Here is a 24,552-nt window from a genome sequence, read left to right as displayed (position 1 = left end):
CTGCACGGGCTCTACTTCAGCCAGAACCGAACAATGTACAGTGTTCTCTAAGCTAATTGCTAATTTGCAAATTTGGATGCGTGTATCTTGTTCTGAAATCTTCTCCATCAGCCTAACTATGCATTTATCACGTGTAAATCCTATATTGCTGACAGAGAAGGCTATACTATACATGTGACATGAAGTGCAAGTGACAATAACAGGAGAAGACATTACTCACCGTTGTTTGATGACTGATCCTATACTTACCACAGTTATTTGATGGATTCGTAAAAGGCGCAAGAGAAAAAATAAAGACGGCAGGCACTGATGGCACATTAACAGGCTAGCGAGTTACTAGCGTGTTGCGCAGGCTAGCAAAATTACTAGCGTGTTGTGCTAGTGATAACAATTTAGATAGAAGCTAGCGATGTCAGATTAATGTGTGGTGATGAGTAAGATGTCATTAGCAATATAAACAATATAAACCTGAGCCCCAGAATCAGGTAGTCCCGGTTAAGACAGGATGCACAGGTGTATCATATGCGGAAGTCTTTCTTTTCAAGAAACCTGACGCATGTATAAATTCTCCTTCACATTTGTCACAAGAATTATAATTTATGCTTTACCTTTGCTGGGTACCCAACACAGGTGTTTTCAAATGTGAGTAAACACGGTTCTATTGTGTTAAAATCGCATTTGTTAAACCTACTGTACAGTAAACTGTTGAATTTTTGAAGGTGTAAAGACATTAGACAGTATAGTAGGCTATATTTGTGATTTTGCTGTAAAAACACATTTTATTATGTATTACTATGTATTACTAATAGTGAACCCACGTTTACGTATCTAAAGTGGATTTACATAAACCATATACGTCTTAAAGATGCTTATTTTAAATATCTATTTACATCTGACAGGAAAATATTCTATAAGTATTGCAGATGAGCACATCACAACATGAAATAGACATCTGAGCGATGAATGTGTGCTATTATGTAGAATTTACTGTTGTCAACACTGTTTACTTTAGACAAATGTAAGCAAACAAATTTATATAAAGTACCTATTTATAAGTTATCTATTTTATTTGTTCATTAATTCTGCTGATAAATTGAGGAACATTTGTGTTGGATAAAAAGTGAGTTTACACATCAGCAACAACCTCAACGTGTAGTATTGAGCACATAAATCACAGAGGTAACGTGAATCTTGTCTGGATGTTACAGGGACAGATGAACACGTGAGTTTATTGAGCTCATAAATCACAGAGGTAACATGAATCTTGACTGGTTGTTACAGGGACAGATGAACACGTGTGTTTATTCAGCTCCTAAATCACAGAGGTAACTAAACTGGGATCTAGTATGTACTTAACCCTGGTACTTATGTTATTAGTACATACATAGCTTTGCTGTAACAATGGATACAATGTAATCTACTAAAGTTAGTAATTTCAGAGTAGGGGAGATCGGGGCTGGTTGGATCAAGGGTTGGTTGGCACACAGTTCAATTCTAGTACACTAGAGGGCGCTGCCACAAAAATCTGACATTAAAATGACTGCCCTCTTGACCTGAACACACCTATTTACTAAAATCATTGAACTGTCATTAACTGTTGAGGTGAGGATAACGTTTCTATTTTACTGTGTTAAAACAAAAAAAGGTCTCCCCACTAAATACATTTTAGAACTATGATAGAGATAATATAAAATGTAAGGATTTCAGTTGATATAGATAGGATCAGCTATATTTTGATATGAAATTTAAAAGTCTCTGATGAGTGATGCTATCTGGCTAACATATTTTCAGTAAAGAGGTGTGTCCAAATGTGGGTGGGGTTGGTTGACGCACTGATTTGCCATTATAGCCAATTGGTTATAAATGTATTAATTTATGCATTTTACATAATTATGTTAAAACATAATACATATAATATCATATATATATATATATATATATATATATATATATATATATATATATATATATATATATATATATATAAATATCTACCTGCAATGTTTAATAATCAAAGTCCACAGAGACTAACATGTTAATCTCATCATTGTATATTGCTACTCTTTTTCATCCCATCTTTTATTATTTATTTTCATTTTGTGTTATCTCTATGTGTAGTTATTGTTTCCTAAAGTTTGTTGTTTTCGATCATGGTAAATTTTTGTAACTTGTTTACAATGACAATAAAGCTCTATTCTATCCATCTCCTCCTATCCCCACATTCTTCATTTCTCCCTTCATTATAATCCTTATTTTCACACCTACTTTTCTCAGATTCGTTAGCGTAGCAGTCCTCCTTCAGATTCAGATAATGTCCAATTTTATAGAACTCCAAACTTATTAAACGTTAAAATGTATGTTCAAATTATGTTACAACTAATGTAGGAAATAGCAAATGTAAATTACATTATTGAATATGAATTATCATTTTGCTGTTATCATTGTTTAACAAACAATGATGCCCCGCCCTACAGTGACGTGATTCTAGATTATTTCCATAAAACCCCATGAGCGAACATACTGTAGCGACAACAGCAACTGCCAGAGGAGTGTGAGACTTTTTTTCATAGTGAATAAGGTGAGTTTCAAACTATTTTCAGATAGTTTCACTATAGCAATCCAATAATAGTGGTTATTAACATAAATTCCCTTGTTGCTTGAAATTATTTGAATGTATATAAATATAATGAAATTAACATAAAGGTTAAACTACATACATACACAACATAAATGTATAGTTTACATATACAGTATCTACTTTCTTCACTTAAGAGTCTCTCAATATGTTCTTATAAAATAGCAGATTTGGCCAGCCATATTAAAAGAGATCATTTAGATAAAAGTGAACTCGTTGAAAATGTAAATTGTTTAGATGCCTCGGAGATACTGCAAATTTTTAGAAAGGATGTCATTCAAATTTATTTCACACATTCAGCATTCTGGAATCTTACCTCAGAAATGTTTGTTTTGCGGAGGAACAACATATATGAGCATTATAACCAGTTTAACTGTGGCTATAGAGCCTCCTGCAAAGTCAAGACATTGGAATTCATGTTATTCTGGCAACACTTTAGTTGACACTTATTTGTATTTCTCCAACTGACTTGTTTTTGGGTTGCCTTTTAATTACCAAGTGACCATAAAAAGAGGCTGCTGATCAGTCTGGTATTTGAGGTTCTGTGAATCTTTTTTGAAGATCTTAAATAGCACTAGTAATAAGAAGTGCTATAAAATAGCATTATTAAAATCGTTGTTTTGATTTTGTTTTAATATTTTTTAGTGCACTTGGTGTGGGAATGGCATCATCAAAAGAACGAACACTTTGCTTTGTCACATGGAATATTTGTGGGAGGAAAACACTAAGCCCACACCTTGATGTTCTGTCAAAGAAGCTAGGGGCAGAAATAGTCTTTCTCCAAGAGACACATATTGGACCTAATGACAAGACATTTGAAAAGCTTGATGGCTGGAAATGTTTCTTCACAATCTATGATTCCCGTAGCAAAGGAGTGGCAATCTTAATAAAAGATAGTGTATCATTTCAGGACATATGTCATGATGAGGATCACTCTGGAGGGTATCTCGTACTCTTCTGTCGTCTCTGTGGTGAGCTGTTTACACTTGTTAATGTGTACCAACACAAAAATGACAAAGATGTCCTAAACATTCTGTCAGATTACTTGAGGGAAACAGCTGAGGGGGTACTTGTGGTCGGAGGGGATTTCAACGCAGTTCTGGACCCTAGCTTTGATCGAAAATCCATAGCAAAAAAACCAAAACATACGCCACAAAGTAAGATGTTAAAAAAATTCTCTGCCTCACTAAATCTCATCGATACTTGGGCATACTTTCACCCAACAGTCAAGAAATTCACCTATTCTCAGAATGAAAGTTCATCTAGATTAGACATGTTTCTTATTTGTAAAGAGGATTTAGAACAAATAAAGGATGTCAATATCTATGAACATGAAAGTAGTGTGGAAACAAATTCAACAAGTAGTAAGGACATTCCTTCAGATCATTTACCTGTATATATTCATCTCAAAATTAAAGAACAATCTAGCAATGAAGTGCCAAATGTTGCTTCATGGTTACAGGACAATGGATTCAAGGTAGAACCAGACAGAAGAGAAGGAGAGATGAATGGGGCCGAAATACTCAGTGTGATCAAGTCTTTAACTGACTCTGGGCACCAACGGCCTGATGGTATAAGCGTACAAACATACAAGAACTATAGTTGTCCATTAACAGAGATCTTAAAAATATATTTTAATTATTGGATGAAATGCCAACAGTTACCTGAAGATTTCAGTGCATCAGATGATGGGAAACATTTCAATGTGGATTATTTGATTTTCACTATGATTCTGGCCAAACGCCTCAATGTACTACTGGAGACTTTCTCAGAAAGAATGAGCAAAGTAAACAAAGGTGACTTTTGCTATGTGACTTTTGCAGTAAAACCACATTCAATTAAATGGTCTTTCTTGGCAAAAAGCCTCTCAGACCTTTTAAAAAATTACCCAAAAAATTCTACAAAACTTTCTCAAGAAATTGTCATCCCCCTGAAAGGTTTAGTTGATAAGGATGTTGATTCAACAAATAAAACCAGTATTTTAAAGGTTATTCTCCCTAAAGCCAGCAAAACTTCAGATGACGTCAGAGAGTTAAAAGATGGCTGCCCACTCACTAGGCCCATCCTCAGTTTGGTCCTGAAATATCTGGAAATGTATTATATAAGAACGAAAAACTACACAACTCATGTCTCCTATTCTAGACAAGTTGTAGTGATACATCAAGACTTTCAAAAATGTTGTGATGACTTGGATAGTCTATGTAAGACATTCAAGGAAGATTCTGGGATTGAACTGAATGTTGTTGAAATAAACAATTGAACATAAACAATTTGGTTTGGCAATCCAACATCATGCTTGGAAAACATGAACATGATTTTTTTTAAGTTAGCAAAGCTGTTTTTCCCCCCCATAAAACTAAAAATATCATTAGAGACAGAAAGGTCATCAAGAGATGCCAAATCAAGTATAAGTGAATCCTAATGTATTGTGCTTTGTTGCATTTTGTGAATTTATAAATGTGTCATTCGTATTGTTTATCCACTCAGTAATTTGGCTCTGCATCTGATTTTTAATCAGTTTATTAATATGAACGCATACATTTTTATACGTTACATTTGACCATCTTTACTGTGTTCTTATTTGTTATTACTGTCCTGGGACCACAACTATCTTCTTTTGTACATTACAGATTCTTACACCCTGAATGTTTTATTTCAATGAAAAGCTTGTGTAGTTACTATTCTTAACTTCTTGTGGTTCCTTTGCATCCAATGTGTCTTTCAGAATAATCAAGTGTGTTTCACAATCGATATTTACTAAGTTGGGAAATTCAAGAATTAGGAATAGTGTTGGTGTCTTACATATTGTTATAAAAAATACAAAAAATACTTGTGAATCTGAAGGTTGTAATGCATATGTATTGCCTGTGTATTGTAATGACTTCCTGCAAAATCTCTACTAAACATGCAATTATGGTGAATTAAAATAAACTGGTCTGTCAGGTAAAATGTGACATATGTTGGGGTGTCATTCTTTAGGGATAGTCTGAAATTAAGGCTGAATCCCAATTCTCTGTCTTACCCCTTCCCCTTAGTTTTGCACGTTCACGTGAGAGTAAGGGCTATCCCAATTCTCATTTTGATCTAGGGGTAGGGGTAAGGGGAAGGGGTGTATACCCCTTAAGACCAAGAATTTTCGCGAGCTTACTTGAAACCAAGGGGTACCCAGAATGCACTGCGCAACTGGCAACAATGGCGGACATACCATCCAGAGTGTCTCATAAATGTAAGTTTTTTCGGCTTAAATGATTGATAAAAAATTTATGACAGTCTGGTTTTGTGCTCTACACAGTTATGTACATATATATTTGCAACTATGTTGTTTTTTGAAACGTTTTTAACGTTTTTAAAAATCGCTAGTTTGCTACGCTAGGCTATGCTAAAGTTACATTGCTGATTTGCACAATCAGTCCCACATTTCGAGATCACCCAAAATGTCTGGGATTCAGCTTTTGCTTTCTACAGTTGCCATTCATTATCTGTACATTATTTGAAAATGACACGTACGTGATCAGCTTATCAGGTGATGCATTCAGCTTCAAACGGATCCCGACTGGAGACGATCAACACGGGAATATTAGATAAACAATACATTCAGATTCACCGATTTAAATGAACGAATACACTCCGATTGAAACAACACCTTGTGCATGTAAACATAATGAATAGTGAAGGCAGAAAGCAAAAGCCGAATCCCGGACATTTTGAGCGATCCCGAAATCCAGGTGACATGTCTGGGAAAAGGAAGACGTTGTATGTCACCCTGGAGACATCAATACGTGCTTTAAATATACTGTCCTGTATCACACAGGCACGCATGAGGAAACCCGGCAGCTGATCCACTTTCGGGATGAAAACGAGCTGAAGTTTTTACGATCAAAATATGCTGCAAAGCAACTATGGGAGTGAGTCATGCGTTCATGTTGTAGCCATTCATTATTGTATTGTATTATTTTAATCATTTGTAATTCATTCCTGTTCATGCACCTGTACATTGTTGTTGGTTATGATACAGGACACTGATGAAAGAAATGGGTTTGGAGGGAAGGGTTTCTGGCCAACAGGCATCAAAGAAGTGGGAAAATCTTAAGCAAAGATACAAGGTAACTTATGTGATGTTCTGTTAAAGAAAAAAAACATACATCTTCAATCTCAATGCAAGGCAATGAATGCATACTGTATAAGTTATTATTGTATTTTGTATTAGATTTCGACTTCCAACGATTATGAAAATAAGATCCAACAATTATGAAAATAACATAATTGATAGTGCCTAAACGGTCAGATAGCTTACACACAAACATGTGGTTGTTAGTATCCAATCAATACTCTTAAATAAAGTCCTAGTTGTAGGCATTATTTAATTTTTTGTGTGTGTTGTGTGTCCTTCCAGGAACTAAGAACTCCCAAAACAGGGTCAGGTACAGACAGGGGGGAAGTGACCGCTGCAACCTGGCAATATTATGGTGATATGCATGAGGTGTTGGGTGCCAGGCCCTCACTGGACCCTCCTGTGGTGGTGGCATCCTTTTATGAGGATCCCATTACAATCCTCATGGTATGTAATGCAGCACATGTTAACATGTTCTTATTGTAATGCTCTTAGTATACTTAATAATATATATTAGGGGCTGGGTAAAAAAATATAAATTTCTCGATTTTAATCTATTCTCATTTTAACGAACCAATATCGATTCTTAAATCCCAACAATCGATTAGTCATCCTGCTTTCAGTTGATGAATGAATGGTTCATTCTGCCCTACAAAGGCAAAAATGGTAACACTTTACAATAAGGTTCGTTAGTTAACATGAACTAATAATGAACTACACTTATACAGCATTTATTAATCTTTGTTCATGTTAATTTCAACATTTACTAATACTTTAGTACTGCATTTTTGTGGTCCAGGGACTGTTTATTCTGTTGAATAACAAATTTTGACTATTTAGGAGATTGTTGAGCCCTCATCCCCAGCCAGCACTTCTGCAGCCAGCAGTTCAGAACCCTCTACCTCTGCCTCTGCCATGGCAAGCCCCTCACACCCCCCCCCCCCCCCCCCAAAAAAATAATCCGATCCTGGATTTCCTCACTGAGGAATCCAAGAAAGAGCAGAGGTGCCATGAGGAGAGCGAGGCCAAGACAGAGAGGTTCTTGGTCCTTTTTGAAAAGATGGTTGATTAGTTGTAGTTTTTGTATGTTTTTTATGTTTACTTTATTGGTTCTTTAATAAAATATATTTTTTTAAAAATAAGTTTGGTCTCTTTTTAAAGAAGACACTTGGCAAATTATTGCTGAAGTGAAAAAAAAAACAATTGCCTGTTATGTTTACTTTACTGGGCAATAAAGACAGATTTTTGTAAACAATGAAAGTGTTTCTGAACACCAGTGACATTCAAAACAGTGATAACTGAAACAGTCTGTTTCGTGTGTCATTTCCAGAGGTTTCGTTGTTTGCCATGGGTTCACGGGGTGGTTGGGGGTCATGCCTATCCCTTAAGATGTCTTCCTCGGGATCCAGTGTGTCACCATTGTCCATAAACACATTGTGCAAAAAAGCACATGAGGCGATCACCTGGGGTGCAAACGTGGGCTTGACCTCCAAAGCTCTGAAGAGTGTTGACCTCCACCTGGTCTTCATCATGTCAAACGCCCTTTCAATAATGCTGCGCCCCCTTGACTGACAGTAATTAAACTGTTGCTGTACTCTTCCATGCACTGGCTCCTTGAATGGGGTGATGAGGCAAATCGGCGTTTCCAAACAAGGATACCCACCATCACCCAGAAGGATGTAGCCCGTTGGTGGATACCGTCTTGCGATATAAAAACTGCTATTCTTCATAATTCGTGTGTCATGGACAGACCCCGGGTACCCCACATAAATGTCCAGAAACCTGCCATTTGAGTCACATATTGCCTGCATGCTGATGGAGTAAAATCCTTTATAATTTAAATAATCTAACCGGTGACGCTGTGGTGGTTTTATTCGTATGTGGCTGCCATCGATTGCGCCAACCACATTGTGGAATGCAGGGGTTCCTGAAATGCTGACAAAACCCTGACCAACTGCAGGCAGGTCCACTGTCAGAGGGAAGCAGATTGCTCTTCTCAGATTGTCCCATATGTGCTGGGCCACTCTGTGGATGATGCGGTGAACTGTAGCCTTTGGAACATTAAAGACACTGGACACCACCCGATAAGAGAGTCCATGTACCGGCCAATAGGTGTATATGAGTACTTCAAGCTCATTACCCCAGCCATGGTCCTGCTCCCTTTGCAAAAGCCTCTGTAGGCTGTGCATCGCTGTTCTGGTGAGTCGGAAATCCTGCCTCAGCTCAGTTTCAGCGTTGAACCACATGCGCAGTATAGGCATGTTGTGGTTTATGGCACAGTATCTCGTTGGAGTACCAGTCTGGAAAAGAAAAGCTTTCACACCATTAATGGGCTGAGTTTGAAAAATATTTGACCACTTCAAACTGTTTATGTCTGCCACAACATAATGGCTACAGCTACGTCAACAAAAAAAAGTACATAGTGAATAGAATTGTCTCCAGGGTTACCAACTTCAGATAAAGATTCAAAATAGTATTTTTTTTTTAATAGAAAAATACGGGACACTCATAATATTTGTACTGTAGGCTATCTCACAGTGTAGCCTATGTCATTTCCACTGAATCTCAAAAAAATTCACATTACACACAAATCAAAATAGAAAGGTTTTGTAACAGTAACGTTATATTATAACGTTACAAAAGCTTTCTATTTCAGAAACCTCTGAAACATTCTATTCATCAAAGAATCAAACAAAGCACATAACGTTAGCAGGGCTGAACTGAAACAAAAAAAATATATATATTTAACATTAGCTAACAGCTCAGCTTACTGTGTTGGTTAGTTCGGTAAACGTTGTTTGTTACCAATCCATACATACAATAAATACCATAAGCGGATCCACCAGCATTCGTAGGCGTCGTAGACCTCTTCTTCTCCCTTGATTTCTGCGATTTGTTGCTGACAATCGCAAATAAATCTCCAGTACCCACGCAATCGACATAAACATACTTGCAGGCGGCATCTTGAAAGTTTCGAGAAGTTTCGAGAAGTTTGTGATAAACGCTTGTCGCCCCGGGTGACACAGACGCCGGTTAAGGACGATGTAAGATGACGTAACCAAGTGGCGTCTCACCATGACGTAACCGAGTGGTGTCTCATTTCATAGGGGTATGTTTGCACTAGCGCTTACCACTCGGTTTCAAGGGACAAGGGCTAGGGGTAAGACGAAGGGGAAGGGGGAAGGGGAAGGGGTAAGACAGAGAATTGGGATTCAGCCTAAAAATACCCTATATCTCGACACTGTAACGAGTGTGTGCTCGAGATAGGAAGACGTAGACACAGAAGATGAAGATTCAAACGGGTAACTTTACTGATAATATTTGAGCAGGTAGCGATCCATACAAAGGATACACATACATACACACATACCATAGTGTTAACGAGACCGGACAAAGAGTGCAGGATAAGGCAACCTATGTAATGGAGGCCAGCCAGTGAGAGCTGTGCGTGTAAACCTCACTCCCCTAATCTCAAGAGGCGCTCTAGCGGCTGATGCTAGAGACTGCGTCTTCAGCCTCCTTGTTAGAGCATCCGCCTCCAACAGAGCGGTGAGGGGTTACATCTATATATACACAAATTTAAACAAGATGATTAAACTAACACAGCTGATGACGGTAACCAAGCAAACTGATGAGTAAAGTAAATCAGAACAAAGACACACGACAAGTGAAACACAAACTGAAAGTCAATGAAAACAAAACTAAAACTGAACAGAATGGTGACCACAAAAAGTCAGATAATCCCTGAGGAGTTTTCTGTTTTGCCATGAATATAGATACTAATATTGAATATTGATAGGATTCAATGGATTGAAAATAGTCTGATCATAGATCACTTGATTCGTTCTTTCGATTCGATTACAAACAGAGAAGATTGAATCTGTTTAAACTGAAGAATGAGGGATGATGCAAATTCATAAACAAATACTGCCCACAAGACATCTCTCTTAAAAAACCTACACACAACCATAAATGAATAACAGAGCAACCTTTCTTTTTAAGCCAAGGCAGCCATTAATGGAATACAAGCAACTTATTGAAAAACATAATGCATTATTTTTTATCAACACTTGAATGTGGGCAAGTTCCATAAAAAAGCAACATTTTGAGCAAAAAACGGAGAAAATCAGGTTCCCTTTGAGGGAACTCAAAGGCCGCACCAGCGTCCTGAGGCACGTGTAACAACTAGCCAATCATGGCGGATGCAGTGATGATGTCGCAGGGTGCTCCCCAGCGTATAGAAAGGGCGCCTGAAAACATGTCATCAGTTTCAATGTCTTCAGAAAGCCGCTTGTCTATGCTGTGTGGATATTGCAGTGTATGAAGGGAGCAGGACATGGTTAGTGAACAGTTTAAACGCCATAACCCTTCATGCCCACGTTTCATAACACCTGGTGATGGTCATAATATGTATCTATTTATAACCTATATTTAACCAGGAAAAAACTTTTTAAAATCCTTTTTACAAGAGGGTCCTGGTCAAGACAGGCAGCACACTTAGTTAAACATGAAAACAAATACATTATTTACATATACAAAGAATATATACAATATCAGTGAAACAAAAGGTAAACTGTAACGAAATCATTAAAAATACTCTTAAATTAATTTAGAGAGACACTAACACACAATTTATCCTGTAACTGATTCCAATCAGACGGAGCAGCGGACATAAACGCCCTTCTACCCATATTTGTATGGACATTCGGGATGTTTAAAAGGCACATATGCAAAATTCACTTTTACATGGTGTTTGAACATTAATGTGTGCTGGCAGTGTGTGTACACAACCACCCTATAATGATAAAAATCCATCCCGAACCTGCCTCAGAACAAACCGTTCTCAGATTCTGGGTGAAATGACGGCATTTGCACAAACCCTGTCCACGACTGTTGACGGAAGACTGGGCGGGGATACATGTTTTCATTCTTTGTTGCGGCTTAGTCGGAATCAGTCGGAATATATGCATTTCAAATTAATTTGTGTTTGAATTGCCTTGGAAACCAGAGATCTGAGCATCTGATCCGCGTGATTACCTGGAGAATCAACTACAGTGGAAACTGCGATCCGTGATTCTTTTCCTGGCGTATCATCTCTATCGGAATGATTCTCCATACAATTCAGGGAACGTGCATTACGCCTGTGAAGTGAAACATTCATATTACTTCTCAATAGGACAACACTGATTAAGTTATGGTATTTTTCAACCTTTCCTTCCTTTTGATTATTTCATCATGGCCCTCATCTTCAGAAGTTACCTCAGATGTATGGAGAGCAGACTTTTTTTTTTGTGTGCAATTTCTATAGGCTTTTTTAAATGAATTCAGTTTTTCTGAATTATACCTTCAATGTTTTATTGCCAATAGAGGATATCGAATTAAGCAATTAACTTATTTAGATCTCTTGACCATGCAATCTTGTAGAGAAGAGTTCCTAAAACCTGCTACAGCAGACTGAATCCTTTCTTCTTTGTACGCTCTCTGCCTGAATCTGTCTGCCAAGATCTCTGCTTGATGTGAATAATCCTCATCTCTACTGCAGATTCTACGAAAAAGATGGAATATATGGAAAGCAATCGGTCGTATCCTGGGAATAAATGGTGAGAAGTATTAACGATGAGATATTATGCAGTCTAGTATAGTGTAACAAAATTACCTCAGGTAGGCTATCCAGCGCTAGTTTTGACAACATTGCTGAAGTTGCAGTAAAAAAGGCGTTGTATACATAAAGGTGTTGACCAGGCGATGTTTTTATTCCATCATTGACTTGGGTCTGGACCAATCAGACACACACTAATTATTCATATTCACTATATTTAATGAATATAAAGGTCTATGAAACTCTCCCCCAAAACTAACCTCACAAATGAAGTCACTTTGTCAGCCGGGTGTCCGGTTACAGAACACTTTAAGACTGATAACAGACTTTACGACCTCAAAGGAATGTGGCCACATGCGCCACATGCTTAAGAGAGAGAGACCATCTTTAATTAAATAAACTTTGCGGTGTTACTCTGATCTATGAAGGAACATGCCTCACAGAAACTGTGATGATTTACTGTCTCGTGTACTATTAGGTATAACAACATGGTATGTTTGATTGGGGTGTATGTGGTTGAACAACCACCCAACGGTCAATATAACCTCACCTGTATCATGCTTCCTAGCAAATTAATCCTCATTTAATGACACACACTTTGATGTACATCACCTTCTCTTAGAATGCAATGTGAATTTGTTATGTCTATTTGAGCTTGAATGAACAGTCTAAGCATGCTGGGGACAAAGACCATAAATCAACTAAGAGCCGCTTCCCCTCTCGGACATGTCACCTTACTCATAGGTCCATTCAAACCTTAGGGGTTGGTTCTTTCTCAGGGTATATCAGAGGCAGGCAACAGTGACCGCCCTCTCTTAGTTTTTTCATCCAGCCGCAACACTGTTCTGGTGAGACTGGGGAGCCCCCTCCCCCTCCACGGGGGCCCCAGGGCCCAGCAGGCCTCGTTTCCAACCAGATCCGGCCTCATGGAAAAGAGAGAAGACTCTCTCACAAAGAACCAAGGACAATCTCAGGAGTTTTGGAACAAAGACTCCAACCAACAAAGACTCCAACCAACAACGACTCCAATCACCCATCCTTCCGACTTCCTCACTTCTCCTGGGTGCTCGGCGTGGCCTCAACAGAGTCCCAGGCCTTGCCCAAACCAGCCATGCGGTCCTGGAGAAAGAGAACGCTCAACCAACTTCCACCTGACACTGCCGGAACCATCAACGACTTCAATTTTCAACAACTTCAAGAATTGTTCCCATTACAAATGCAAGTATTCAATTCAATGAAATGTGAAAATGAAATTCTGATGGTTCTTCTCATAGACCCTCTTCCGGTTTCCAATTTCATCCTATCACTAACCTATTTATGTATTCATGTGTGTATGTTGTTTAGTTTATTTATATTCATATAAATATCTATATTTAGTTAATAAAACTTGTACATAATATGTATTTGGTTCTGTTTTGTTTGCAATACAAGTCACTTTACGATCACGGTTTTTGCTACTGGCTCAAAGTACTGTACAGGCGAAGAAATAATTATTCTTCGGTGGCCATGGAAGATACCCTTTTCTTAGAATAAATTAATAATCAAAAGAGTTCGTTGGAAGAACTGATTAATTGATTGTAATATTAATTCAGCCACATCAAGTTAATCCAATTAACTGACCCAAATATTTATAATTAATAATAACAAGATATTATTGATTATTAATATTTCCAAAAAGCTGAGTTCCTTACAACTTAGTCAGCTAAATTCACAGTTAGATCAGATCGATTACACTAGACTTGCTAGATTCACTGTTTAGATGCGCTGGACATAGCATGCTGGCTGAGGACATCTGCTAGCAAAGACGTGTAAAGGCAATAAGAACAGCAAAAACATATTCAATGATGTTGTTGTAAACAACAATTATAATAAAAAGTAATCGATAACATTAGTCAATAGCATTAAAGCTATAGTAGTACGTTTTTCTCATTTTATGTTCAAAATGTGTGTGTGTGTGTGTGTGTGTGTGTGTGTGTGTGTATATTATTTATTTATAGGGGATAGTGCTAGGAATAAGTGGATTAACATCCGAGAAGCCTATCACCTAAGTAGAAAAAAAGCAGCCATCAAAAGTGGAGACCCAGCTAAATTTCAGAAGCTGTACAAATATGCAGGGATCCTGGAATTTATGAATCCACACCTTCAGTTCAGGATTCTCCCAACTCTTCTCGTCTTTTAAGGATATCGTGTACCCAAAAGCGTCTGTTTTTCTTTTGATATTTTTTTGTAACGTAAAGCAGCAGCAGGTCATCCATTTTCGCTACTTTGAAACCGCAGCGCGGGCGCGCGTGTGCTTAGAATAAAAAGACCGTTATCGATCGTTGGTGTGGACGCATATATAGTTATCTTTATCGTTATCTTTCCAGTTATCCTCCTTGGTGTGAACGGGCCTTAAGAGCTGGGATTCTGTGCCACTGCAAATGAAAAAAATGTCATCAATGTAACGTTTCCACAACACAATAAATTAAAATTTAAACAGATTAGATGCTTGAATGTATACAAACTGTTCTTCAAACAGCCCAGAAAATAAAGATGGAAAACTCTGAACCATTTTAGAGCACACACTAACCCCACACTGTAAAAAATGATGCAGGTGGGTGTTAAATGCAACATGTGCAAATCAGTTATATTTTACTTAAGTATATTAGTTAGCAAGTAAAATATATAAAAATGGGTATATTCTAACTACACTACCTATTTATTAACAGTAATATCTACATCATTAAAAAAATGAGTAAAACATACCCCAATATATTAGTTCAGTCATTGCAAATTGCGCATGCGTCAACTTCAAAGACCAGGCGGGAATCTCGGAATTAAATTCAACGTCTTCCAGAGGGACCACGAAGTGTTGAGCTCCAGGTAATGTGTTATCATGTTGATATCATATAACCCAAATATAAACTTATTTAATGGTAAGATTAATCAAAAGATTTATAATTTGCTCACTTCTGTTGTCTTGTCGGTGACACAGTCAAGCTGACAGGTTCGAATTTGAGGTTGGTCGATTTAGCTTTGATAGTGGGGTACACTGGGTTTTATACCGGCAAATGCGAGTAAAAATGTACATTGATAATTAAAATATTAGCTGCCATTAGTGTCATGTACATTGCTGAAATTAGTGAACATCTTAGTGAATGTGCAGCGCATTGTGGCTGTGTGATTGAGGCCTTGTTCACGCCGACGGCATTTTATATTTGAGACACGGTTGGCGATGTCCTGAGGACAGGGTAAGTTAACTTAGGTGATCAAGGCCGAGAAAATAATAGCAATAGCAGTAAAGCTGTTAACAAGGCATGCTGGATAATTAATGTTACATTTTCTTGCATTTATATGATCTTCAGTGTTCTGTGTTAGTAGGGATCAAATCATAAAGTAATTTTATTAACGTTATTGCTATTATTTACGGATTTATATGATCATTAATGTGTCCATTTCTGTGGGGTTCATTAATGTAATGTATGTTAAAACTGGTTTTATAATGGGCATCATTTTACAAATCATGAGTTATGTTAATGTATTTGTGCGTTTGTGTGAGTGTGTTTTCGTATGCCTGGTTTGGCGCGAGCAATTCGTTATAGATATCCTGCTTTACAAATATTTTACGCGCACAAAATTGTTCACAACAAGTTCAAGTTCGCAATTCTGTATAAGTGTGTGTCTCAGTGCATACAGTAAGTACATCAGCCCCAGAGCACAAGAGTAAGTTAACGTTAAGTTAATAATATAGCCTATATAACACTAGCATGAAAGAAGGCTATGGTGATGGGCATGTGTTTTTGTCACACCGACAAAAAGTAAAAGATAGAACACATTTTTATGTTCCATCTGTGATCATTAATATATAAAGTCTATGATTTTAGTCTATTTTGTGCCAATTCACTTTAATTGAGTTATGTTAGGCATAGGCTATGTGTTTTTTAGTGAACTTCGGTTTGCAGATTGCACAAGTAAAGTTATTGTAATTATTTTCCAAAATATGTGGATTGAACTTTAAGGGAATGCAAAACTTCTATCATTTACATTGATGTAAATGCAACATATGAGTATAAATTATGTGCAATATTAAAATCTTTTTTCAAGAAGTGGCTTACTGTGATTTAAGACAAAATTCCTGACTAAATCTTAATGTGATAGTCTAACAATCTTATTAAAAATGTTAGTAAATAATAACAATAGTAATAATTCTGACATTCTTTCTCTTCCACAGAAAGATCTTTATGAAAGCATTTGAAGAGCACGAAAGAAGAATTGTAGCAGTTTTCACCTAATTCAGGTAACTGAACTGAACAATGAGTCGAGAGCTAAAACAGAAGAATCTTATGGATGTTTTACCTTCTGGGAAATGAATTGGCTATGCAAAATATGCAACTTCAAAACATCAAGAAGATTAGACCTATTAAAACACTATAGATTACAACATGGGCATTTTAGTCGAAATCAGTCAATTATGCTTGACATTAAAATATATTGAATTCGATGTTGACATTCATTTCCTTTTAGTTTTTACTTGTATGATTGTTTAATATTAAGTATTTAGCATTTTATCTCGAACATTGGCAAGTTAATGTTTGATATTAATATTGGTTTGGCCATGCAAGAAGTTCATGAAAGATACAGATAAGGGACATTTAATTATGAAAATCTAAATGTTCACCTATATAATCAGTGGCAACTCTGTTATTCCTTTGTTCTATGGTGCCATATTTATTTCCTGAATGTTCCAGCATGACAATCTACTCCAATCCTTAGTTGTTGTTTTTTGTTTACTTAAAAATTGCCCAGAGTTCTCCTTTAAAGGGGTCATCGGGTGCCCATTTTCCACAAGTTGGTATGATTCTTTAGGGTCTTCATGTAAATTTTGTAATATATTTTGGTTCAAATTCCTCAATGGTTGTGTAAAACAACACCCTTTTTCCTCACAAACAGCTTTGTTCACACTGACCGGTTTCGGTGCATGTCTCTTTAAATGATAATGAGCAACTGCTCAACTACTGTACTTCCTCTGGCTGTGGTGCATCAATCTCTTACATGCACTGTGGATCTTGATTTTCATACACCTCACCCTGAATTTCAGAAATATTGTGAAGCACACAGCATGCAGTGATAACTGTGGGAACATTTCTCTGGATTACGGGGATCAATGTGGTTTACAGGAACAGGACCACACGCAACACACAAATGTGACAATATGGTTCATTACCAAGACTTGGGTGATTAAAGAGTACTGGATTCTCAATACAATACATCAAAGAACTTAAAACATTGCAGGGACCAAAGTGTTTAAGAAGTACTTTAAAAACAACTTAAACATTGAGTTTTTACAGTTTTAACCAATTTTACTGAAAATGCAATAAATGCTACAACATGCAGAGAAACTGCATATTTGAAGGGGTGGTTCACACCCCAAAAAAACCATTTTATTCAGCATTTGCTCGCCATCATAGTGTTTCAAACCAAAATTACATTTGCTCGCCATCATAGTGTTTCAAACCAAAATTTATTTCCATCTTCAGTGGAACCCAAAAGGAGATGTTTAGGTTTGTTGGAAACTTTTTCCTTCTTAAGTGTAGGAGACTTAGAAGCGAAAGACCAGGAGACTTGGTAGTATCTTCAGCAGGATTTTTTATTGAGAACACGAGCTGTCGGTAGCTGCAGTCATCAAGTCAGAGACTTCTGTGTGAACTTTCTCAGTTAAAATACTGTTGAACCTAAATTAGACATTTAATAAATGTGTAATACTACAGGTTCTACTTTTAGGTTTGGGTTCCACTGAAGATAGAAAGTCACATGGGTTTGGAACAACATGAGGGTCTGGAAATGAAGACAGAATTGTCTTTATTTTTTTCACAATTCCATAACCCTCTGGGGACTAAGCTCTTTTTGGTCCGTTTTCTCTATTTTTACATTTGGGCTTATAAACTATATGTAATGGAGATGGAACACTATCTGTTTGGTATCTATGGATTCAGAAGACCCTAAGCTAACATAAGCACACATGCAATATGTTTATAAAGGAAGTATGAGTGAAAATGTAGCATAAACTAGAGAATTTCAAAAACGGAAATTTGATTTTTGGCATTTATTTTTCTGTAAATCACACATCACACAACAATAGTGAACAGTTTTTGAACAAAAAATATATTTGTCAAAGCCTTTGCTTGACAGACATGTGTAATTGTTAAATAAAATGTGTAAAGAACAATGAAAAATTTAACTTTATTTACAAATAGTCCCAGGCGTTTTTCTTAGGAATGCTTAGAATCTTCTAAGTAATGCTTTCTCCTCGTCACTCTCCAGTAATTGTTCCAGAGCTTGTTCCACCGTAAATTGTTTACTGCTTGCCATCATAAAAGTGCTAAAACAATAAATAATGCTATAATTGTATGTGTATATATATATATATATATATATATTATAATTGCTCTGTCTCTCTCTCATTTCTCTGTGCCCTCTCGCTCCGTAAAGCCTTGTTTATACTCGAGGCGTCCGTTCGCTTTCTGTCGTCTCTGCCACTCAACGCTGTTTGCGTAATAGTGTATAGTACCACCCCTTGCAAGGCAACAGAGTCCTCCGATTTGCTAGAATACGTCATGGTAACCTTCCTCTGATTGGGTAAGAAAAATATTCTTCCATCGGCAATTTTTCCATTAGTTGTTGCTCGTGAATCTGCCAAACAACAGCGATTTCATTGGCCTTTGACGAAGTGGTATTGCGCAACAAGGAAGTGTGTATACAAGCCGGGTAAGTTTGTTATCACTGTTTTCAGCGGAATCTGAGGAAGACGGCAAAAAAGACCGCACCTCTCTATCATTAATAGTTTTTTGAAGATAATTACACATTTGTAAAAGTATGTCATTTTGGGCGGTACCGCCCAATCCGTCCCCAGAGGGTTAAGGCAGCCCTTAAGGCAATTCCTTAAGGTAGTAGTTTAACTAATCTAGAAGTTTAACTGTTCTTTAAAGGTTGTTTTTGCTATAGAATGAAAATAACAAAAACAACAACCAAGCAATGATCTTAATAGAACGGCATCAAATGAGACATATGATGTAACATCACTTATTTTGGGCTTTCCTTTTCAAGCTAATTCCTCGATTTCTTACAAAATCTCTTATTTTTTGTACACTGCGCCTTGCCAAAACAGGATCCTCAGCGGTCTTACACTGCTGGCATTCAGTCGGTGTGGCCAGTTTTCCTTCGGTTATATGTGCCTTAAAATGTTTCATCACAGCTGCAACTTCAGCATTTGACCAGCACACTTTTTGCAGTTTCTTGTGTTTTTTTGTAGTTTTCTCAATGGGGATCTTCTGAACACCTGCAAGAAATCAGTTATATAATGATCAGGAAACTAATGTTAACTGGTTATACACCTGATAATTTAAAATAACATTTCAAACAATATTCAACAATATTCATTATTCTGGAGATGAAATGTTATCAGTCTATTAAACACCTCCTTTTTAAACTTATGTTCATCTGTCATTTATCAGTGTTTGGCGAACATGAATGTAGTGAGGGGGCGTGGTTTTGCGGAGTTTGCAGCGGGAGAGTGAGGGAGGAGCCTAGCGGTAAGTAAGTGGGTCAAGTGCAAAAAAACGAACACCTGTGTCTGATTGTAGTAATTGCCCAGGGGAGACCGCATAAAAGCTGGCTGCTGCGAGAGCGAGAGAGAGAGAGAAGGACCGGGGACTCGTAACAACACTCACGACCTGCTGGCTGAAAAACGGACTGAGTTTTGTACAACGGAGAGAGTTTTATGAATGGAATTAGTTTACACATCGGGAAGAGTTTGATAAAAGTGGACTGAGAGCTGAACCAGCAGGAAAGAGTTACTTTGAACTGTGCTGTAGTATTTCTACGGTGAAGGCGCATGTGGCGCACCTTTTCTTTGTTTTCATTTTTAATAAAGTATACGAGTCCCCGTTACGCCGACCCTTGTCTTCTTTCATCCCTACACTAAACCTTTGTTACACTGGTGCCGAAACCCCGGATGGAAGAAGAAGCCGCCGCCAGACAGCCTCCGTCCCCATTTGCAGATGTCATCCACGCGCTCGCGGGTCTACACCAAGAGCAACATCATGTCCTGCCGGCCGTGGAGGAGGAACAGGAGCGCCGGTTAGAGGCGCTCCTCCGCGCCCACCAGGAGGACCGCAAGCTGTTCCGGAGCTGGATAGACCGGGAGGGACGGGCTGGACCACCAACACCAGCTTTAGCCTCGGCCCAGGTCCGCTTCACAAGATGGGTCCACAGGACGACCCGGAAGCGTTCCGCGACCTGTTCGAGAGGACGGCCGAGGCCTGGGGCTGGCCGCCCGGGGACCGGCCAGTGCGGTTGATCCCGATGTTGTCCGGAGAGGCACAGATCGACGCTCAGCAGTTGCCAGTCCCGAACCTCCTGGTCTATGGAGACCTCAAGCGCGCCATCTTACAGCGGGTCGGCCGGACCCCCGAGCAAAGCAGACAGCGGTTCCGGACCCTCGAGCTCGGGGAATCTGGTCGACCCTTCGTCTTCAAGCAACAGCTCCGGGACGCGCGCCGCAAATGGCTGTTGGCTGAAGAACGCGGCGTCGAGGAAATCATCGACCAGGTGGTACTGGAGCAGTTCGTGGCGCGGCTCCCCCGGAGTACCGCGCAGTGGCTCCAGTGCCACTGCCCGACGTCGCTGAACCAGGCCATCCAGTTGGCAGAGGACCAGATGGTGGCGTGCCCAGGGGTCGGCGAACCCCTTCCAGCTGCTTCACTCTCTCTCTCTCCCTCTCTCCCCCATCCCTCTGTTTCTTCCCGTGCTGTCCCTCTCGCTAGGTCCCGTGGGAATTTCCCTCCTAGACCGGCACCCCGCTGGAGGACCGGCACCGGGGCAGAGCCTGTCCCCGCACCTAGGGCGCCGCATGGGAGAACAGCCTCCGCTTCCGGCTTCTCTCCTCTCACTGCACCCATGCTCTCCCCACGCCAACCACTTGACCCACTTCCCACCACTGGGGAGGCGGGAAGGACTGGGCCGGCCTGTTGACGTTGTGGGGACCCTGGTCATTTTATCGATCAGTGTCCAGTGATGGAGGTTGGGACCCTGGTTAGGGTCCCTGACACACCGCAGGCCGCCCCCGATCGAGCTGGGTTGTACCAAATACCAGTGAGTATAAAGGGGGGTACTTTTCAGGCTGTAGCTATGTTAAGGGAAGAAGGAGGCGGGAACCGGCGAACAATCAAAGAAACTTTATTTAAAATAAAACAAACAAACCAAAATACTGCCAGCAGCCCCTCGCGGACGACTGCTTGCTACCGAAAATAAATATAACTACCAGCAGCCCCTCGCGGACGACTGCTGGCTAAAGTAAAATATAAATACAAAAACACAACACAACTAAAATACAGGCCTGTTCCTCTCTCTTCCCGGATTTCGGCACCAGTGTAGCAATGTTCAGGGAAGAAGGAGGCGGGAACCGGCGAACAATCAAAGAAACTTTATTTAAAATAAAACGAACTAACCAAAATAATGCCAGCAGCCCCTCGCGGACGACTGGTGGCTACCGAAAATCAATATAACTGCCAGCAGCCCCTCGCGGATGACTGCTGGCTAAAGTAAAATACAAATACATAAACAAAACACAACACAACTAAAATACAGGCCTGTTCCTCTCTCGATCATCAATGTCGTCGTCACTCATCGTCTAAATCATACACTAGATTTAATTATATCATATGGAACCAATCCAACTGATATAAATATTATACCGCAAAGTGACGATCTCACTGATCATTACATGGTAACTTGCATAATACGTACTGATGAAATTTGTCATGTTGCGCCACGTTTTAGACCAGGCAGAACAATCCTTCCAACCACTATAGATAGATTCTCAAATAGCTTACCTGATCTATCTCAGCTGCTCAGTGAACCCAAACAAACAGATGAACTAGAGGAAATGACTAGCAGTTTGAGCACCATTTTCTCTAGTACATTAGAAATTGTTGCACCAATTAGATTAAAAAAGGTTAGAGAGAAAACTAAAGCCACATGGTACAACAGTGCTACGCATGCTATCAAGAGAGAAACTCGTAACTTAAAATGGAAACAAACTAATTTAGAGGTCTTTAGAATCGCGTGGAAAGACAGTATGTCATGTTATAAAAAGGCTCTAAAAGCAGCCAGGGCTGAGCATCTCCACAAACTAATAGAAAATAACCAAAATAATCCAAGGTTTTTATTTAACACCGTGGCTAGACTAACAAATAAACAGACATCACCAGAGCAAAATATTCCGTTACAATATAGTAGTAATGATTTTATGAATTACTTCGATGAGAAAATAGAAAGCATCAGAAACACAATTGTAAATGTACAATCCTCTATGGTGTCTTATGATTCAGCCTCAATTATCGCCCCTCTAGAGCAACTACACCGCTTTACAACTATAGGACAGGAAGAGCTAAATAAACTTATCATTGCATCTAAACCAACAACATGTTTATTAGATCCAATACCCACTAAACTACTGAAAGAAGTGTAACCTGTAGTCGAAGAGCCTCTTCTTAATATTATTAACTCGTCTTTATCTTTAGGTTATGTTCCAAAAATATTCAAGCTGGCAGTACTAAAACCTCTCATTAAGAAACCGCAATTAGATCCAAATAACTTAGCAAATTACAGACCCATCTCAAATCTTCCATTTATGTCTAAAATACTAGAAAAAATTGTGTCCGCTCAACTGTGCTCTTTCTTGCAAGAAAATGATATCTATGAAAAATTTCAGTCGGGATTTAGACCGCATCATAGCACAGAAACTGCGCTAGTCAAAATTACAAATGATTTACTTTTAGCTTATGACCAAGGCTGTATCTCAATACTAGTTCTACTGGATCTTAGCGCTGCGTTCGACACTATAGATCATAAAATACTCTTGGGTCGACTACAAAAATACACTGGTGTTCAGGGACAGGCATTAAGCTGGTTTAGATCGTACTTATTAGACCGTTATCATTTTGTCTGTTTAAATGGGGAAAAATCGAAGACAACGTCAGTAGACTATGGAGTGCCGCAAGGATCGGTGCTAGGCCCTCTGCTATTCTCAATATATGCTGCCACTTGGTAATATTATAAGAAAACATGGAATTAATTTCCACTGTTATGCTGATGACACTCAATTATATATTTCATCACGGCCAGATGAAAACACTGACTTATCTAACTTGACAGAGTGTCTAAATTATATAAAATGCTGGATGACGTGTAATTTCCTGCTATTAAATTCAGATAAAACGGAGGTATTACTTATTGGTCCAAAAAACTACCCACAAAATCCCTTACAATACAACTTTAATTTAGAAGGATGTCCTGTTACTTTATCCACTACAGTAAAAGACCTGGGTGTTATACTAGACCGCAACTTGACTTTCGAAAATCATATTTCATATGTTACAAGAACAGCCTTTTTCCACCTTAGAAAAATTGCTCAGCTACGTAACATGCTATCTGTTTCTGATGCAGAAAAGTTAGTTCATGCATTCATGACATCACAAATAGATTACTGTAATGCTTTATTTAATAATAAGGTTTTAATAAGGTAATAAGGTTTAATAATAAAGTTAAATAATAAGGTTTTCTTTTGTTGTGAAGCACTTTGTGATCTTCATCTGAGAAAAGTGCTATACAAATAAATTTTACTTACTTACTTACTTACTTATTAGCTGGTTGTCCTGCATCCTCAATAAACAAGCTACAGTTAGTGCAAAATGCAGCCGCTAGAGTTCTTACTAGATCAAGAAAATATGATCATATAACACCTATTTTATCATCTCTACACTGGTTACCTATTAAGTTACGTATCAATTACGAAGTATTCCTACTGACCTATAAAGCCCTAAATGGTTTAGCTCCTGTGTATTTAACAGACCTTCTATCGCCATACAATCCATCACGCTCTTTAAGATCACTAAATTCGAGGCTTCCTAGGATTCATTCCTAGGATATCTAAGTCCACTAAAGGAGGGAGGGTGTTCTCACATTTAGCTCCTAAACTCTGGAATAGCCTTCCTGATATTGTTCGAGACTCAGACTCGCTGTCCCAGTTTAAAACTAGATTAAAGACGCATCTATTTAACCAAGCATTCACTTAATGCTTACCTTTTATACTACTGCTGAATCAGTTCGAATGCATTAACATTATGAACATCATCTATGCTAATTATTTCCCATCTGCCTTTCTGCTGT

The 24,552-nt window shown here is 38.5% G+C and overlaps 1 protein-coding gene and 1 long non-coding RNA gene across 3 annotated transcripts in view; one reads left to right on the top strand and one right to left on the bottom strand.

Moving 5' to 3' along the window:
• The first annotated feature begins 6,513 nt into the window (after positions 1–6,513).
• Positions 6,514–7,069, top strand: LOC143718385 (uncharacterized). Its single transcript, XR_013196345.1, has 3 exons — positions 6,514–6,540; positions 6,651–6,738; positions 7,029–7,069. It is a non-coding gene; the product is annotated as an uncharacterized LOC143718385 (long non-coding RNA).
• A 12,193-nt stretch (positions 7,070–19,262) lies between these two features.
• Positions 19,263–24,552, bottom strand: part of LOC143718319 (uncharacterized) — a 33,636-nt gene continuing 28,346 nt past the window's right edge. For both annotated transcript variants that reach the window (XM_077209375.1, XM_077209376.1), the window contains exon 5: positions 19,263–19,660. In XM_077209375.1, the coding sequence (XP_077065490.1) occupies positions 19,401–19,660 (260 nt within the window). In that variant the 3' untranslated portion in view covers positions 19,263–19,400. The remainder of the gene's footprint in view (positions 19,661–24,552) is intronic.

This window comes from Siphateles boraxobius, unplaced genomic scaffold (assembly GCF_051911475.1).
Source record: "Siphateles boraxobius isolate OS27281-9 unplaced genomic scaffold, OSU_SipBor_1 61, whole genome shotgun sequence".
NCBI lineage: Eukaryota > Metazoa > Chordata > Actinopteri > Cypriniformes > Leuciscidae > Siphateles > Siphateles boraxobius.
Note: the sequence above shows the minus strand (reverse complement) of the source record. Positions and strands in the feature narration are given on the sequence as shown.